Source organism: Palaemon carinicauda, chromosome 5 (assembly GCF_036898095.1).
Source record: "Palaemon carinicauda isolate YSFRI2023 chromosome 5, ASM3689809v2, whole genome shotgun sequence".
NCBI classification, from domain to species: Eukaryota; Metazoa; Arthropoda; class Malacostraca; order Decapoda; family Palaemonidae; genus Palaemon; species Palaemon carinicauda.
In genome coordinates, this window is record NC_090729.1 from 35,259,015 (window position 1) to 35,279,548 (window position 20,534).

The 20,534-nt window shown below is 38.0% G+C and overlaps 1 protein-coding gene across 1 annotated transcript; it reads right to left on the bottom strand.

Moving 5' to 3' along the window:
* Window positions 1-8,984: 8,984 nt before the first annotated feature.
* Window positions 8,985-10,212, bottom strand: LOC137640832 (putative nuclease HARBI1). The gene is made up of 2 exons (XM_068373300.1): window positions 10,159-10,212; window positions 8,985-9,653 (listed from the first exon to the last, which is right to left on the bottom strand). Exons 1-2 carry the CDS (start codon window positions 10,210-10,212, stop codon window positions 8,985-8,987), a joined length of 723 nt encoding a protein of 240 aa, XP_068229401.1.
* Window positions 10,213-20,534: the final 10,322 nt, after the last annotated feature.

Below are 20,534 nucleotides of genomic sequence, written 5' to 3' on the forward strand. Positions count from 1 at the left end.
TGGCTTTAATATGGCCTTGTTTAATTGCTACAGATTATTTATGCATAAGCTACAATGATAGAAAAATTTAAGCTGGGATACAGTCTTGGCTACAGATTTGCAGCGAGAATGGAGCAACATTTGCAAACAGTTAAATAGAGCTCCTCCTATAAGAGTAAAACAATCTGTAGGTGCTAGGGATGGTAAATATAACATTGTTGTGTTTTCAGATGCAAGTACAGATATTTACGGTTGTGTTATTTATTTGCAGCATATTGATAAAAACCACCTAAGTTTTATTCAGGCCAAGAACAGACTGGTTAATAAGCAGTTAAAGAATAATCGATACCTGCCCTTGAACTAAATGCCGTCCACTTAAGTGTTGAGTGTGCTCTTGATATTTACAAAGATTTATCTGGCCCGTCTTGCATAAGACCCATAGAAATTGAGAATATTATAGCCTATACAGATTCCCTTTGTACGTTACATTAGACAAATTAAATAAACATTCTCCCTTTGTTTTGAACAGAATTAATAATATACAGATATTGTGTGAAATTTATCCTGTCAAGTTTAATTTTATTTCTGGTAAGAATAACCCTGCAGACTTAATTATTAGATGTGTATCGTATAACCAGCTCCTTAAGTCATGTATTTTTACAGGCCTAGACCATAGCTTGACGGAAGTCCCTGAATTATCGATTACTATCTCAGCATTTGAGGTCGCCACGGATATTCATTCGTCTCCTTTAATTTGTGCTACCGAAAATTTAAACCACCTTGTTGATTGGGAAAGTTATTCTTGTTTAAGGAGACTTCTACTAGTTCATCGTAGAGTATTTTTGGCCTTACACAAGTGAAATTAAAGGCAGGAATTCCTTGTTCTCCAGTTACTAACTATTTTGCCTCCTCTCTGAGTCATTTGTTACACGTTGAACAATGTAAGTATTTCCTTGAGGTATATTTTTATTTTCAAACTGGTATGAATTCCAAGAAAGAGATTCCTCCAATTATAACGCAGTTAAATTTATTTATGGATGAACAGGGTATTTTAAGAGTGAAAAGTAAGTTCAAGAAGTGGAATTATAATATTAACGTCAAGTTTCCAGTGCTATTACATCCAGACAGTCATTTAAATAAGTTGATTATTTGGGATGAACATGTAAAATTATTACATTCAGGTTGTTATTCTGTGTTAACTGAGTTTAGAAGGTATTACTATATTCCTAAAAAAAATTCAGTTGTCAAAAAAGCTCTCAAGGCATTGTTCATTGTCGAAGATTTAATAATCGTACCATAAAATTAAATCGAGATTCTTATAGAGACTTCCGATCAGATCCTCCTACAGTTCCCTTTGCAAATGTTTTTGTTGAATATTTAGGACCTTTCAACGTAAAAAAATGAAAAGGTAACACAGAATATATTTTGCATAACTTGTACCTGGTCAAGGGCCATTAATCTAAAGGTCTGCAGAAGTTTGAATGTATCAGATTTTCTTAGAGCTTTCCAATTACATTGTTTTGAATATGGCATACGACAGTTGTGTATCAGTGATTTAGGAACGCAGTTGGTAACAGGTGCTAATATTATAAGCTCTTTCATTAATGATTCTCAGACTACATTGTATTTTGAAGAAAACTGTGTGAAACCTTTATTCTTTCAGCAATATTTTAAGGTTTGCAGTCAGATGGGTTCTTTGGTCGAAGTATGTGTTAAGATGGTAAAACAATTAATCTTTGGAGCTATCAAAAAAAATGTACTTTCATATTATGATTTCGAATTTCTTATGTGTAAAATCATACATCTTGTTAACAGACGACCGATAGCCTTTAAAGAGGCTTTAAGAGATGACTGCATTGTTGATGTACCAGAGCCTATAACACGTGAACAGCTTATCAGAGGATATGAGTTGACTTCACTAAATTTGATTCCTGAGTTACAGCCTTTTCCAGAGGATCCAGATTTTCATCCTGCCAATTGTCATGTTTCAGATATTTCTAAAAATTATATAAAATTATGTAAACTCCGAGATGTATTGTTAGATACCTACCATAGTGAATGTTTAGGTACTCTTATTCATCAAGCTGTTGATAGAAAAAGTAGATATTGTCCCATGTCGCACAAACTGACAGAAGTAGGATATATCGTACTAATAAAGGAAGAATATACTAAAAGAAGTAATTATCCATTAGGAATAATTTTGAAGATTTTTGTAAATGATCTGGGTGAGGTTACCTATGCTTTGATCAAAAAGGGAAAAACCGGTCAGACCACCAAGATTCACGTTACTAATCTTATCCCAATGTTGGAGAACACCCATTTTTGTCCTGACAATCTTTACCCTGAAAATAAATTCTTGGGTAAATCCTCACGTCCCCGCAGGAAAGCTGCAGAAACCAGTGAGGCAATGACAAGACAAATGCTTCACTAATAGATTTTTTATTTATTTTAAATTTTACTGTATGTCCATGCATATTTTGTACATTTATTATTGGATGAAATTTTTTTCTTTGGAAAAAGTTTCCATCTTCTCTCAAGGACTAGAATAAATAAATTTTTGATATACTTGCCTACAGCGGCAGGATGGAATCGTAAATATGGAATTTCAGTATAACCAAAATAAGAAAAATAAATACTTGGTACAGCTTACAGTTCCTCCTACTTCCATAGTTATGATTGGCAAATTGTTGACTCCTCCTCTTTTTGGTTGTTTACGAGGAAACTTCGAGACCGGTGAATGCGTGAGAAGTCAGTACTAGCAGTCGAAGCAGTCTCAGCAGTCGAGGCAGTTCTGCCAGTCCGGTCAGTCCGGGCGGTCCTTGGTAGGACCCACCACATGCCATTAAGCCCGTCTTCCATCGTCAGTGTGAGCCGGTCCTCCTGTAGGATGTCTTGGTCGAGGCTCTGATAATTTAATTAAGAATCAAGGGTCCCTCAGAAGGCATTTGTGAATTATTCCCTTGGTTCCATAATTTGGACGGCATAATTGGTGGCCACCTGGATGTACTCTGCCTCCTACGACTGATTTGTACATCATCGTCTCGACTTTGACTCACCTTAGTGGATGATTTGTGGAGAAAAGTCACGTTCTTCTAAGCATTGACTTCAATCCCTTCTTGCTCGGATGGACTACGGTGAGTACCAAGTATTTTTGGGGCAAATACTGAATGGTAATCGTAGCAATCTCTTTGAGCCTTTGTCGCTGCCTATTAAAGTCCTTCCTACCTGCCATCCTGCCATCTGTAGAGTGCGGATATTCACGAATGTTTAATAGTTATAAAGGATTTCTCTTGTCCTTAAAGTAGTTTCGCAACTCTACTGAAGATTGTTCATGGGTTTATTGTACATAGTGGTAAGCTACTATTCGTTATTTCTGGATAAGTCAACATAAAATTATAAGAGTCTCCTTTAATGCAAATTTACACGGATATTGTATTATTTCAGGATAGGATTATCCAGCCTTGATATGATTGTCATACTTGGTTTTTTTTTGTCTTGACCTACTTACAGTAAGGTAACAGTTTGCATATTCCTATGTATAAGTGCTTCTTGCCATAATATTCTTACCTATATAATTAAAGTTAATTCTTAGGCTTTACCACTAACGTGCAATTTCTGTATTTCCCATCTAGGTATGGAGAGAGAGCTGATTTTTGAAGAGGAAGAGCCCTGTGTCATGCACTTGACACATTTGCAGTAAATGATAAATTTAAATATTTCAAAGGTGTAGGAATTGACTTCCCTTCACTATTTTTAATAACTTATAAGGTGATTTCACAGTTTTTCAGCTCAAACCTAGTCGATATATAAAAACCTTTGGCTAACTAGGGTCCTTGACAATCAAGTTATTAAAATTACTTCTGGTCAAAATAGAATGACAAGAACAAGAATATAAACACACACATACACACAAACAGACATATATGAATATATATATGTGTATATATATATATATATATATATATATATATATATATATATATATATATATATATATATATATATATATATATATATATACATATATACATATATATATATATATATATATATATATATATATATATATATATATATATATGTATATATGTATATATATATATATATATATATATATATATATATATATATATATATATATATATATATATATATATATATATATATATATATATGTATATATATATATATATATATATATATATATATATATATATATATATATATATATATATATATATATATAAATATATATATATATATATATATATATATATATATATATATATATATATGAATGGTTGAATTTCATTTTGAGAGACGTGGCTTAAAACTTGAAAAAAAAATATTAGAAAAAAAATCTTGACAAAAAATCCTATAATTACTAGAAACAACAAATCGAAAAAGATCAACAAGTGGCAATACGTAATTAAAGTTAGTCAATATGTATTGGTGTGGAAGTGGTTTGAATATTAAAGTAAGGCGACAGTTTCTTCATGTAAAGAGATTCCAAGAGAAGGAGCTAATGCTAGGTTTTCACTATATATCCGGCGGTCCCAGCAACCCCGTTTGGGGACACCGTGAACAAAACGGGATGGGCGCGAAAAAACGTTATACAACTCTGGAACGGGATTGGCAAACGTGACAGGCCCTGACTGCCGTGAATGCCGGATAAAAATATATGCTAAGTTTTCACTGTTCCCTGCGGTCCCGGCAACCCTGTTTCGGGCCACCGTGAACAAAACGGGATGGACGCAAATAAACGTTATACAACTCTGTGGAACAGGATTGGCAAACGTGAAAGGCCCTGACTGCCGTCGATGCCGGCTCAAAATTTCAAACCGTCTAAAAATTTGCCCTGGCAGTCCCAGCGCAGATCGAAAACTTAGTAGACCGTAGTAAAACGGGGTAAACGCAACAAAACATAACATAACGTAGCAGTATATAGTTAGCCTTATCAAAACTAGGAGGCGTTCCGTAGCGTAACGGGAAGCATGTATATTCCCCGGCACGTCTCGATCTTTCAAGTTTTGTTATGTTCTGGCGAATTTAGTGTGCGTTTTGTTAAGGTTTTCACGGCAATCTGGTGTTTACAGTATCCGTTTCATCGCATTTAGCTCCGATGAGTCCCGGCGTTTGATGGTTAATGATCCCGGCGCATTGCGGCACCTCCCGGTATACTACGCGTTAACACGGCAAACTAGGTCATGGAGAGAGTATAAAAAGCCAGTCCCGGCAGAATTTGGCATAGTATCAACCATGCCACCGAAGCGGAAGCAGAGAAAGAGCAAAGTAGCTTCACCACCAGCATCACCTCCAAGAGAGGAACTTGAAGATGATCTCCCTCCCCCCCTCCTGGTCCCCTCTAATGAGGACCCGGAGTTGGCCAACATAGATATCGCTACTGATCCGTCGAGAAGGACAGCGCGTGTAACAACCAATTTCACAGAAGAGGAGAATGAAGTTATCATTGATTTCCTTCAGGGAAACCTGGTTTTGTATTAAAAAAGGCTTGCGGGATACAAAGACGTCACCGGAAAAGAAGCACTGTGGACCGAACCAGCTGAGAACATGGGCACTACTTCTAAGGAACTGAAGATGTATTATGACAGTATGCGGACAAGGTTTGGAAATCTGAAGCAGGCCATCACCAAATCCGGCCAGTATGCTGACTTTTTCACAGCCGCTGAAAAGTAAGTATCACCTTATTTCTGAACGTGGACCTTCAATATACATGTAATGATGTTTTAGTAACAGCCCTTTGAATAGTTTAAGGGGACCGTCCGCCATGTCCGCCAATTTTTTTTTCTAATGATCCAAATTACACCATTTATATATATGTTTTAGACATTTATAATAACTTCATCATATACAAATTTCAAGTCATTTGATCAAAAACTTTTGGATTTATTAGCAAAAATCATGATTTAAAAAAGAAATTTAGGTACATTTTTCCCAACTACTATAATACCAATTGTATGTAAACTTATACCATAAAAACTACTCTATCAACCGAACAATTGTCACAGAATTTTGATTTTCCTTCCTGTTTTTTTGAATGACTTTTTATTTTATTTTTTCCTCGTCTAGAAGGAAAATAATCGTGAAAAAAATGCAAAAAGAAAATTCAAATTTCCCCTGACAGAATTGTGGGATTTTTTTTTCTTCTGTTTAATGATATCTTTCTCTCTAATATCAAACAACAAATAAGTGAGAAAAATGTACCTAAGTGTGAATAAGTATGTTTTTGAGTTATGAGCTCCCAAAGATTTGCAACAAATTTTCGCTTCTTTTCTTAAAGAAATCAATATAATATTATTATGATAACTTTTATTGTTTATTCCTACATAAAGAGCACCCTAAACGAGGTATTTGGACCCTCAGTTTACTATTCTTATGTTACAAGTTGCCAGCGATATCTCATTGTCGCCAGTGTTTTAGTTAGCAGGTTTCAGCTTTGTACTCTTATTCATGTTTCCCTCTTTCTTGGTTCTTTTTTCTTGTTCTCCACTTACTTTTTGTTCTTTCTATCACCTTATGTAACATTGGCATTTCTATAAAGTTCCAGAAGACGTTGTGAAACCATAATCTACATACGAACTTATAGTAAATAAACACATTCATTGTAATTTCTATACGTCTTTGGAAACTTGGTGATGTTCTCGTAGCTGGTAGTTTTCATTTGCCCACCCTCTACCAATGCCTTTAATTTCTGCCAGAAGTACGAGATTTCGAAAGAGAGAGAGAGAGAGAGAGAGAGAGAGAGAGAGAGAGAGAGAGAGAGAGAGAGAGAGAGAGAGAGAACTACGAGTCTGTCAAACTCAGTCATGTAGACGACGCAGTAAGGATGACGTCATAATTTAAAGACCGCTACATCTTTGTTATTTGTAAAAATAATTGGCTGAAAGTTGTTATGTCAAAACACCATGGAGGATGGTCCCCTTAATAAAATGTGGAAACACTATGTAATGAATGAAAATCTATACAACGATATTTGCTTACATGGTGATGCTTATATACTTCAATTTCTATTTCATCAGGTGGATATGACAGCGTTTTCAATTCCTATATGAACATATTACGCATATCCAAAGACAGACAATGGCGTCCTTCGCAAAACGCGTGCAGCCATCTGCTTCTGCTGGTGCACCTCCTTAGGGTCATCCTGATGACGCCCCACTCCCTACTCCGTCCCCGTGTGAGTCAGCAGAGGGCGCTACACCTGCCAGCACTCCAGTCTCCACCTACTCCTCTGCAGCTAGTGCGTATCTTGATGTGCTAGCTCATCTGTTAGAAATGTTCATCGCAAAGAGACAGTACTAAGTACACCCAGCCAATGCATTTGGTTCGTACGTGGATGGAGCTTTGCAGAACCAGCAACCAGGCATTCAGCGCACTGCAGAATCCCGCATTATGGTGATTCTGCATGAATGCTAAGTTGAGGCTGACTACCAACATTTTCGGCCGATAGCACAGCAATCACCCCATCCCTGGTATGGCGATGCTCCAGCACAGCGTCCTACACATCCGAGTCGGCCAAGGGGGACGTCGGACAGGTGCTGGCAGCCACCCCTCCCCCCCTTTGGCCTGCGGAGGTGACCAACCTTCCGAGTGTTTGGCACTCCATGGACAGACCTTGGGTGCAGGAGCAATTTCCGGGGATGAACATCATATGTCCGCAACCAAGTTCCGAAAGTCAGCCACAGTCACAGTCAGTGTTGACAGCGCAGGAGCCATCGACAGCTGCCGATTGCGTTGTTGCAGACTCATACAACCAAGTGATGGAGTCTCCCCCCTCCTTCGCCTCCTTACTGGGTCAGTTGAACAGCAATTTATCAACCCCCAAGCCGGAGAGAAGGGCCAGTGACACATCATCCACGAAGACATAGACTTATGTAAAGTTTAAATGATTGAAGTATTAAAACATGTTTGAGAACATTTAGCTCAGATTAAACCCAATTTTTTTTTCTTGATAGAGATTCTGTTTCAGTTAAAATAAAACATGTTTAAGATATGAACTGATTTATGATAGATCATTTTCATTTTTATTTTGAAAAATGAATATGAATTAAAAATTAAAATTAGAAATTTAAGCTTTATTCATTGATGACAAAATACTGAAATGCTTATTATGGCGAATATGACATATATATATATATATATATATATATATATATATATATATATATATATATATATATATATATATATAAGACCTTTGGTTTCAGGAAAAATTAAAGGCTAATACATTTATTGATAACAAAGTACATTATTTTTGTATGTTTTAACTTGATTTATATAAGGAAGAATTGATGAGTTTTATTATTGTTATTATGATTTGTTTTATCTATGTTCTGTCAATGAAGTGCACTCTTTTAACAAGAGTTTCCTCAAACGTGAGTCAGGTGACTTTCAATGGGGAGTGATCATGCTGTCCTGCCACGCAACAGCACCAGCAGGAGAGTTGAAGTACCCTTTAAGGTACTCTCGTTGTTCTTTTGCATCTAGAGTGTCTCTATTCCTTCCTTCTGGTGGCTCATCCATGTCCTGCCATTGTACCACATCCCTCCAGTTACCAGGGAGCAGATTGTGTTCGTCGTCCTCATGGTCCACATCGTTCACTGGAATGACTGTAATCCTTCGCCTTTGGAGGTTATGGAGCACAACAGCAGCTTCAATAATGTCTCGCACTGTTGTGAAATTGAAATTCATGCATAGTATCACACATACTTTAGAGATATGTAATATTAAGTACAATACAAATAACCATCATACAAATATTTCCATAAAATTGTCATATGTTAAAGTAATATTACAAACGATAGTACTTGCTACTATGAGAACATTGGTGAAATACCATGCTCACACTTACCTGTGTCTGGTGCCTGTTCTAAAGTTCCAAGGAATCTTCTGAATCGTTTAGCCAGAATCCCAAACCCATTTTCCACCACACGTCTACCGCGAGAGATCCGGTAATTCTAAATGTGTTCCTCTCGTTGCATTGCTCATGTTCCATATGGTTTCATGAGGTAGCTTCTTAAGGCAAATGCATCGTCTCCCATGATGATGTGTAGGATGTCCTGATTCTCATCGTCGTTGGGGAGAGGACATGATGGAGGCAATCCTATCCAGTTTTCTTCGAGTAGTTCACTGAGCTCTGAGTCATAGTAGATTTGGGCATGAGATATGTGTCCAACTCCTCCTTGTTCAATCCATATGAAACGGTACTGGGCGTCAACCAAGGCAACGAGAGGGATACTGAAAAAGCCCTTGTAGTTATGATACACGTATCCTGTGTTAGGCGGCTTTTTTATAGAGAAATGTTTCCCGTCAAGAGCACCAACTTCATGAGGTACATTCCACTTGTCTTCGAACTCCTGCGCAAGAGCTCGCCACTCATCAGGCGTCACTGGTACTGCGAACACTTCATCCTTGTATACTTCCACAATTGCCTTGCACACTTCTGGCACCATAGCGGAGATGGCTGTTTTGCTGCACCGGAACGCATAAGAAAGTAAAGAGTAATTGTCTCCGGTGGCCCGATGTCTTAGAGTTATGGACAACTTCAGTCCAGGTGGCAGTGCAGAACGGAACCTCGTGTCTTGTCTCTCAATGGCTGGTGTTATTCTTTCTAAAACCTCGTCAAATATCTCTGAAGTCAATCTCAAATAGTTCTGGAATGAAGAAACATCTTCAGTGCAGAGTTTTCTTACGAGAAATCTTGAGTAATGGCCAAGTCTCAGCCGCCTATCTTCTGACAACCATTCACGCACCCACGTTGATCATTGCCTTCTCATTCTCCTTCTCACCAGCCGCTCTCTAGCTCTCCCTTTTTGACCTCCGATTTGACGAAGAGATTGTATATATAAACTGAGCAAATAGGCAAACACAAAATCGTCATCGTTGGAATCCATGATGTTGTCTCGTCAAAGGTTAGAAGAAATTATTGATTTTCCTTGGGAGGCCCTCGTTTTTATACCATGGTCACAAACGTGCTCCAAAGCTGTCCGGGGTCCACATTTCGTCCGTTGAAAGCCTTGGCAAAATGGTAAATATGTGTCTGACCCTGATCAGAACGGCAAAAACGTTAGGCACCCTATCTGAACGTGAAAGACCTTATTTGAAAGTGACAGGCCTAGGGGGAACGTGTTTATATTCGTGGTACACCACAGGCCAAACCGTAGTGCGCCTGTGAGCCTCCGGGGGAAGTCTCGTCCCCTCTTCCCACGGCATGTCGCGGACACCGTGGTAGATCGCAAGAAAACTTAGAATGCCGTTACAAACCTTGAATATGGAGGAAAAAATGGCAAAAATTACACGTTGCGCTACATTTCGAGAAAACGGGGCTGCCGGGGCTGCCGGGAACATAGTGAAAACCTAGCATAAAGGCAGTCGGATGTCTGGGAAGGAATTTTAAAATGGTTGTATTGGATATGAGTTTTACGTGAGTATGAGTGATTTTTAATTGATAGTAATTATTCGGATTTTAATAGGGAGCCAGTGCGATGCCTGACAACTCTATGGAATTGATGAGGACCTTCATTAATTGTCGGGTAGGCGGATATAGTTTCCAAAATTACATTTTGGACAAGTATACTTGTAAACACCGAAGGACCGCATCAACTCCGGTAGGGTGTCTTTCAACCTGAAATGTTTTCCAATATTTAAAGTGTATTTTAATATAAACTTCAAATTGACATATGGATACAGTGTGTTGAGGGCTGTATTGAACTTGTTTTTGAAAAATTATGCCTCACATATGACATTGATACATACACTAGTTTTTTGGGAACCTCAGGACATTTATATATGGGCTGAAAAATATCATTAAGAAATATATTAACAATTTTGTCAAAGAGAGTAAAGGATAAAAAAAATATTAATAAATGCCTCTATTAATCGGAAAAATTAAAGTCTCTTTAGTAGAGTACTGTCCTCTATCTTAACGTCCCTTACTTTTAAAAAAGGGTGAGAATGGCTTTCTGAAGATGTTAGACATCGTGCCGATCTTCAGGCACGGCTGATTCTTACCCAACACCGGGAGATAAATTCTTTCTACACTAATGGGTTCTGTGGGATTTTTGCTCATGGAATTTTTCTCTGTTTAAATACACTAGTTTTGTAACAACTGGGCTTTAGATACGTCTTCTATTCAGAAAATACCAGCAACCAATCACATTTTCTTTCTTTCATCACAAAGGCAATACATTATACAGTATATTCAGGGTTCAGAACGAGCTAATTCATTAATGCTATTACCGAGTACCGGTTTCACTGATTTTTTTTTCATAATCGTAACCAATAATACTTAATTTTCCACTCAAAATAGAAATTTGAAAAAAAAGGATAGCATGGATTTCACAAATAAAACCAAAAATAATCGTTAGAAACAATTCATTGCAAAACATACCTGATGTTCATTGTTGCATCACCATTTTAATAATCTACATACAAACCTAATCATCAGTAAAATATTGTTCTTAAATGAATTTCAATGAACCTATGTTTATAAGGGAAATTTTAGGCTTTGCATAACTAAGATTCTACATTAGTATATTTTCTTTACAGCAATATGGATTATTAAATAGCTATTTCTTATTATTCTTTTTTTATGTGTAAATATTATAATTTCATTATATAGTCAATTCATCTTCATAGCCAATGTTCTATTGAATTTACTTTTAATACGATCCAAATTTTCTTGAATATTTTTATTCCTATTTTATGAAGACTTAATTAAAGTTTTCCCACGATTGTTTCTTCGCCTCTGTCCCAGTAAGATTAATTACCGACTTGAAGACTGTTTTCGCAGTTCATGTAATTACATTTAATTACTCTAATTTCAGGATTTTATGATTTTGTAGTTGTATACCGGAATAACATATACGGCCCATCCTCGTTCCTCTTATAAGCTCCGAAAGCAACTGTCGTTACCATTTTTATTCTGGATAACATTCTAGATGTTTGCTGCTTTCAGTTCAGAGGAACGGTAACTAAATAAAAAGATTAAATTATAATATTTCATGATATACTTTATATGTACTCTTAGCCTTCTTCCACCTAGTTAAGGATTGAATAACTATTGGGTTTAATTCACCAAAGGCTACAAGTGCTGTGAGCAAAGCCAAGATCAGGTAACTACCATCAAATGGGTAATGCGTGAAACATTTTGACATATGAAGTATACTCTAGGTATATTTAATCATATGGAATATTATATACATTTCATTTTACGACGCTTAGTGCTCCTTGGGAAAGCATAATCGGATATATAATGATTTTGAAGATCATTATATAGTTTCAATTCTGTTACTGGGACGTCGGTTGTAAAAACGTTAAAGTCAATACTGCTGGTTTATCTAGGTCAATATTCTAAAAAAAAAAAAATATATGACATTTTCGTTCCAAATATAGAAAATTATGTGCAATAGATTTAAAGTTTATACATTGTAAAAATAATTCAAACCTTCTTCGTATCAATATTCTAAAGAGAAATATACATTCGATTTTCGTTCCAAATATAAATAATTGTGTGTAATGGATTTGAATAGTTTATACATTTTAGAAATAGTTCGCACGTTCATTTTACATTTATTGAAAAGCAAAACTATGATAGTTCATAAGGAACTAAAACTATTTGAAATAAAATTTAAAGGCCATGAATGTGCAAGAAACATGAAGCTCCCATATATGACGTTCTGGTCAACTCCTGAAATATAAACCTATATACTACTGCGTTCTCTCTTTCTGCCTTTTGCCATATATTATAGTTGGTATCTGTTTTAAATGAGTTCTCTTATTCGAAATACCCAAGAACATTTTATGGTCCTGTGGTCTGAAAACCAAACAGTAGTTTCCTAAACCTTTATATATGTTTTTCTTATTCAAATGAGCCATATATATTTTTTTTTATATTTTAATGCCTGGATTCTCTTAGCGACCTCGGGATCAGAGCCCCAGGTGAAATACCACAAAGACAAGAGCTTCCAACCAGCCGGGAGTCAAACCCTGGTCTGAGAAGCGTGTATAAACAGTGACACTACCCCCTGCCACGAAGAAAGATATAAGTCAATTAAAATTCTTCTGTACTCATACGTGTCGATTTCAGGTTTTTTGTACTTAGAATTGACATCAACCCATCTTCACCATTGTAGCTAATTGGTATGTTTGAGACTTGGCATTTGATTAATGAAAAATTGTGCACATTCAGACGTCTTTTTCATATTCAAATAAGCCATATATTTTTTACCCATTAATGTCTGTATTCTCTTAACGACCCCGGGATCAGAGCCTCAGACGAAATACCACAGAGATAAGAGCTTCTAAGCGGCTGAGAGTCGAACCCTGGTCTGGGAAGCTTGTATAAACAGTGTCACTACCACTTGGCCACAAAGAAAAATAAAAGTTAATGATAATCCTTCTGTACATATACCTGTAGAATCAAGTTTTATTTTTTTATTCTTTTTTTTTTTGGGGGGGGGGCATTCGATTAATGATAAATATTGCACATTTAGACGTAATTTTTTCTTATATAAATATCTGGACTCTCTTCATGACCTCAGGACCAGAGCCCCAGGCGAAATTACACAAAGACAAGAGCTTTTAACCGGTCGGTAGTCGAAACCTGGTCTGGGAAGCTAGTATAAACAGTGATACTACCACTTGGCCACGAAGAAAGATGAAAGTCAATGACATTTCTTCATAACTTATACCGGTCGATTTCAAGTTTTTTTGTTCCTGGAATGGCCAAAAACATATCTTCACCATTGCCGCTAATTAGTATATGTATGACTTGGCATTCAATTAATGATAAATTTTGCACATTTAAACGTGTTTTTCATATTCAAATAGGTCATATATTTCTTATACATCAATGTCTGGATTCTCTTAACGACCTTGGGATCAGAGCCCAAGGTGGAATACCACAAAGACAAGAGCTTTTAACCAGCTGGGAGTCGAACCCTGGTCCGGGAAGCTTGTATAAACAGTGACACTACCACTTGGCCAGGAAGAAAGATATAAATCAATGAAAATTCTTCTCTACTTATACGTGTCGAATTAAGGTTTTTGAACTTAGAATTGACATCAACCCATCTTCACCATCCTAGCTAATTGGTATGTTTGTGACCTTGCATTCGATAATGATAAATTATGCCCATTTAGACGTCTTTTTCAGATTCAAATAAGCCTTATATATCTTATACATTAATGTCTGGACTCTCTCAACAACCTAGGTATCAGAGCCCTAGACGGGATCACACAAAGACAAGAGCTTCTAATCGGTCGGGAGTCGAACCATGGGAAGCTTGTATAAAAAGTGACATTACCACTTGGCCACGAAGAAAGATAAGTCAATAACAATTCTTTTGTACTTATACCAGTCGAATTCAGGTTTTTTTGTAACTAGAATTGACATCAACCCATCTTCACCATCGTAGCTAAATGGTATGTTTGTGACTAGGCATTCAATTAATGATAGATTTTGCACAGTTAGAGGTTTTTTTTTTATTTATATTCAAATAAGCCAGATATTTTTATACATTAATGTCTGGATTATCTTAACGACCTTGGGATCAGAGCCCCAGGCGAAATCACACAAAGACAAGAGCTTCTAACCAGCTTGGAGTCGAACCCCGGTTCGGGAAGCTTGTATAAGCAGTGACACTACCACTTGACCACAAAGAAAGATAAAATTCAATGACAATTCTTCTGTTCTTATACATATTGAATCCAGGTTTTTATGTACTTAGAATTGATATCAACACATCTCAACCACTGTAGCTGATTGGTATGTTTGTGACTTGGCATTAGAATAATGATATATTTAGCATAATTATAAATGTTTTTCATATTCAGATAAGCCATATATTTTTTATTCATTAATATCTAGACTTTCTTAACGACCTCGGGATTTGAGCCCCAGGTGACATCACACAAAGACAAGAGCTTCCAACCGGCCGGGAGTCGAACCCTGGTCTGGGAAGCTTGTATAAACAGTGACACCACCACTTGGGCACAAAGAAGGATAAAAGTCAATGCTAATTCTTCTGTACTTATCCTTGTGAAATTCAGGTTTATAATGATAATTTTCCTGTACTTATTCATGTCGATTTCAGGTATTTTGTACCTAGAATTGACATCAACCTATCTTCACCATCGTAGCTAATTGGTATGTTGGGCACTTGGCTTCGATTAATGATAAATTTGGCATATTTAGACATGTTTTTCATTTTCAAATAAGTCATATACTTTTTATCCATTAATGCCTGTATTCTCTTAACGACCTCGGGATCAAAGACCCAGGCAAAATGCCACTTATACAAGAGCTTCTAACTGGCCGTGAGTCGAACCCTTGTCTGGGAAGCTTGTATAAACAGTGACACTACCACTTGGCCACGAAGAAAGATAAAAGTCAACGACAATTCCGTACTTATACCTGTGGAATTTAGATTTTACTCTAATGACAATTGTAGCTATTTGTTACGTTTGTGACTTGGCATTCGATTAATAATAAATTTTGCCCATAAAACGTATTTTTCACATTTGTATAAGCTATATAGTTTTATACATTAATGTCTGGTCTTTCTCAAAGACCTCATGATCAGAGCCCCAGGCGACATCACACAAGACAAGAGCTTCTAACCAGCCGGGAGTCAAACACTGGTCCGGGAAGCTTGTATAAACAGTGACATTACCACTTGGCCACGAAGAAAGATAAAAGTCAATGACATTTCTTCTGTACTTATACCTGTCGAATTCAGGTTTTTTCGTACTTAGAATTGACATCAACCAATCTTCACCATCCTAGCTAATTAGTATGTTAGTGGAAATGCATTCGATTAATGATCAATTTTGCACATTTAGACGTCTTTTTCATATTCAAATAAGCCATATATTTTTATACATTAATGTCTGGATTCTCTTAACGACCTTGAGATCGGAGCCCCAGTCGAAATCACACAAACTCAAGAGCTTCTAACTTACCGGGAGTCGAACCAAGGTCCGGGAAGCTTGTTTAAACAGTGACACAACCAGTTGACCACGAAAAAAAAATATAAATCAATGAATTTAAAAAAAATTATGCGTGAAGGAGACATATGCCAAGGTAATATATTATAACAGGAAAGCAACACTATGTAAAGTATATTCAACGAGAAAGAGAGAAACAGTTAGAGATTGTCAGTAACTTATATTGAAATGGTGAAAACGAAACACTGAAAGGAAAAGAGACATGTGTGAATAATTGTTTTCGAGTAGCTGGATAGAGCTTAAAGATTACCTAGCTTTTAATAATCGCAAAAGGGGTGAAGATGAGTGTGAGAAAACGCTTGATATAGGATACTTGTCGATTTTGGTATTGAAAAAAAAATAATTAGGAAATTCCAAGAGAGAGAGAGAGAGAGAGAGAGAGAGAGAGAGAGAGAGAGAGAGAGAGAGAGATATTATGTATGCTTTGGCTGGGTAGTAATAGGGTAAGTTGTTACTAACCTGTTTTTGTGAGATTTGTTTGAAATAAAATATAAATTAGAGGTTTGAATTTCCATTACATTCAGAAAATTATATTAAAAGTACATAAAACTGTTCTAAGAACACAGTGATTTTTTGAAAGATTTTTAGTTTTACTATGATAGATAAAGGGAAACTAAACAGAGACAGTACTTGATCCAAATCAGTTTGTGTAAAAACAAAAGAGGTTACGAGAACCAATGCCTTAATTCTTGTTTGGTTTAACTACTGAGCGTATAAACTATGAAAGGATTTAAAAGCAAATGGTTTTTAAGCATTAATTATATCCTATCCAATTTAAAAGCTACAATATATAACGTTTTAATCACCGCTTAGCAAAAGTGTAAAACTCTCTCTCTCTCTCTCTCTCTCTCTCTCTCTCTCTCTCTCTTCACTGCAAGAGAAAGCCATTATGTCTGGGGTTTGCCAGCTCTCTTCACCACGCTGGTCACTGCAGATTGGTGATGGTAGAAGACCTTTTTCTGATGGCTCACCACACGTCAAACTAGTATGATTATGGACGGCACTGACTAGTGCAGCTTTGCTGATTATGATACATAAACCCTTCCACCATATTAAGGTATACCCACTTAGAAAGATACACACACACAGACACATATATATATATTTTTGGGCTCAGGCCATGTCGTCCTGAAGGGAGTTCCTAAAGGATAGCTTTCTAGGGTATACCTAAATGGTAGCTTTCTAGGGTATATTTGACTACAGTGATATTCCCAGAGAATTTTACCTTAAGGTATCCAGAATTCTAACTCCTGGAGCGAATATCCCTAAATAATCTCACAGGGATATCGCATAATATCAGAGGACGTATTCTTGACACGTCACATCGCTATCTTCACCCCGAACAGTATTAACGCTTTGAGGGGTTATAGTGACAAGAATCTGAAACGAGAATGAAAAGAGAGCCCCTCATAAGGCATCTCTCCTATTCCGTTTCCAGTGTTTATCTGATGATGGAGGTAGCGCCCTCTTTATTCCTTTTCGTGTAGCTCTACTACTCGGTGTTTTCCCTTGCGCTCTCTAGTAATTTTGGATTTATTTCAACGTTTTGATGACTTCTCCGGCCTCTTCTGCCTCTGGAAAGTTGAGTATTATCTTTACTATGTATAAATGTAAGCTCTTGTCGTGTTGAATTAATCAAAAGTTATTTTAACGTAAACAAGAACTGTTGCCTACCGGAGGCATCCTGGATGCTATCGCTCGGTTTTTATGGGTCATTTAGTTAGCTAGAGCGACATTCCCGGTCTGTTATGCTTTAATAACCTAGCTATTTAGCTCCTCTAAGAATGCTTATTTTATACCGTCAGTTTTTTAGCTCGGTGATTTCGACACGGGTCGAGGTACCGATCTTGCCCTTCGCGTGGCTTAGTAGCTTAGACGTCTGGCCCTAGTACTTTCATGCATGATATAAGTTGTTCCGAGTGTTATATTATTGAAGCTATAAGCAAAGATTTTATACATGTAAGATACTGTTGAATGTTTTTTCCAAGATTGTAAATGGGAGAGTTTCGACGAATTAGGTAATCGATTTTCACCTTACCTAGTCTAGTATTCTAGGTACAGTAGTATACTTTCGCACATCCCCGATTGTTCTTTTCTCATACGGACACTAAGTTCAATCCCTCTCTCCCTCTGAAAGCCTTTGGCTTATTCCTAGTGGTTCTACCTGTATATTAATCGAGGTATAACTATTCTAGGATATGTCTGTCCTGTCCTGATAACCAGAGTGACTGGTTTTTTGGGTTAGGGCAGAACATCAGAGTTTCTAGTCTGTGGTCTGCTTCTTTCTAGCATAGAGAATGAGTCTCCTTTGCTAGGTTAGGGGCGGGCACAGGAAGCTTTGCTTCCCTAGTCCATGTCGGAAGGATTCTGTAAGAGATGATTCCTTCCTCTAGTGGCCTGGCAGACTGTCCTGTGTTGTTTTTCTCGGGCTGGAGAATAAGTTTTGTCTGTTGCCCGGCGAATGACTTCACCTAACTTTGTTCTAGTTGAGAGGAGGATAGCAAGCATTGCCAGTCTTCCTCCCTAATAGACAACTCTTGGTTAGGATGAGCTTCCCTAACTGCTGAGTGTCTCTCTTGCTAGAACGAAGTCTATAGGACCCTTATCCCCTCCCCACCTCTCTTTCTTTTATTTCCTTCTAGCCACAGTCGTACTTCCGTACCTAGTATAGGTTAGGATGGAGGACCGGCTCAGCTCTCTGCCGGCTGGCATTACGTGTCGGCCGGCAGAGACCCTTTGTTCTTTGTAGAGTGAACCCCAGACCTCCCTTGGTCGTCCTCCCATGTCTGCCGGTAGAGCCCGGCAGGCTATGGATTCTTTGGAAGCCTGAATGCTATATTCTCCCCTTCCATAAGTTCACTCTTTCTGGATGGAAGGTCGTATGGCAATGCTGCCTTACAACCTTACATACATTCTGTTTCTCTGGCTATTGTGTGGTACCCCAAACCCGGCTGCTGGCTTAAAAGCCGACAGCCGGGCAGGTGGAGGTTCTCTGGTTCTTGGCTACTGCCGTCGAGCATGGGTTTTATTACCTTTGCCTGCTGGCAGTGGAAACACAGCCCGAATCTGCTGGCCACTACGATTAGCGGCCGGCAATTGGGTTTAGTGTTTTCTGCTGTCGGCCGGCAATGATTGCCGGCCGGCACACAGTCGCGAATCAGTGGGCTGCCGCCTACTTAGTTAAGGATAGTATATCTTTGAACTATACACGGGTAGATGCCGGCCAGCACTTGTCGGCGTACGCCGACACGTACCGGCGCGTGCTGGCTTGCACAACAGCATGCGATGTACAGTAGTTCCTATATTCGTAGTGTAGTACACACTGCATTAGTAGAAACTGCTGTAGAGAGTTTGTGATTACACTAAAGTTCTTCATCATACTTAATGTTATCTTGTAAAGCCTTTTGTTGAGACCGTACATTATATAGAAAGAGAGTTCTTTCTATATTCTTTGGATCCCGTATATTAAAACTACACATTCAATTTCTGTTTAGGAAATTACATAAGGTATTCTTTTATAGCTTTTCTATATAAGCTAAATGTTTCAATATAAGTGAAAAGCCTTCACATGATAATCATGGATTTTTCTTCTCTTTACAGGAAGACCATCCGAAGTGCAGGAGTGTGTTTTGTAATGTCCGCAGTGAGAACTTCTGTGGACATCAGTTTTGCAGGAGGCACGCAGCATGCGCAGCCTCCGGAGGTGATCTCCGGTATTGGGACCCTCAGGTTTGTACAGTATGTCATAACCTGATTACCTAGGCTTTTGACAATCCCAAGTCGACAGAGTCATGGGATGCTGCCAGGGAAAAGTTACGATCCTGGGTGTGGGGTTTTCAGAAAAACACCTCAGGCCCCTACCTTCCAAATGAGAAGATGAGGGCCTACCTTTTCCCTAAAGCATCAGCCGATGCAGTTATTCCTCAGCCTCAGGTGGAGATACCTACTGCCCAGAATCCGGTAGATTCTGAAGTCTCGGCCGCCCTTCAAGACATCCAATTGGACGATAGGTTGTCGGAGGTTGTTGGATTCTACAGAGAAGGACCTTATAGGAGAAGGTCAAGAGGAGGAGCTGTACCAGGCTCCTCAAGTAAAAGAGGAAGAAATCGACGAGGTGTCGGTTACATCGGTTCCGGACCCAGAACCTGTTCCCTCTACATCGTCTGCTATTCCAGATGATCTGGGAAGGACTCTTTCTTCTATTGTTGAGATGATCCAACAAATTCAGAAGAAGAATGATGAGAAGGAAGCTGCAAAGAAACTGGAGATACGTAGACTTGCAGCATCACGTGGGCCCCAGAAGCGACTCAACGTGAAGGATCTTCCTTTGTGCTCGGATACCAATCCTTGGAGGTATGCCGAACACATGCCAATGACAATTGGGAAGATCGTCATATCCGAAAAGTTGGGAGCAATTCCCCTGGAAGAGGTGGAATTTTGGCCCAACAAAGATTCCTACCCGGACTGTTATGTCCGCCTTAGGAAGGAGCCAGCCTCTAAGGAGGAGACTGAGCCGAAGGAGGTCA

Excerpts from the sequence above, each read along its gene's own strand:
- LOC137640832 (XM_068373300.1), bottom strand. The coding sequence starts at position 10,212 with ATGCCGTGGGAAGAGGGGACGAGACTTCCCCCGGAGGCTCACAGGCGC. Across the intron at positions 9,654-10,158 it reads AGGCTCACAGGCGCACTACG|AACTATTTGAGATTGACTTC; the intron begins GTTTGGCCTGTG and ends TCTTCATTCCAG.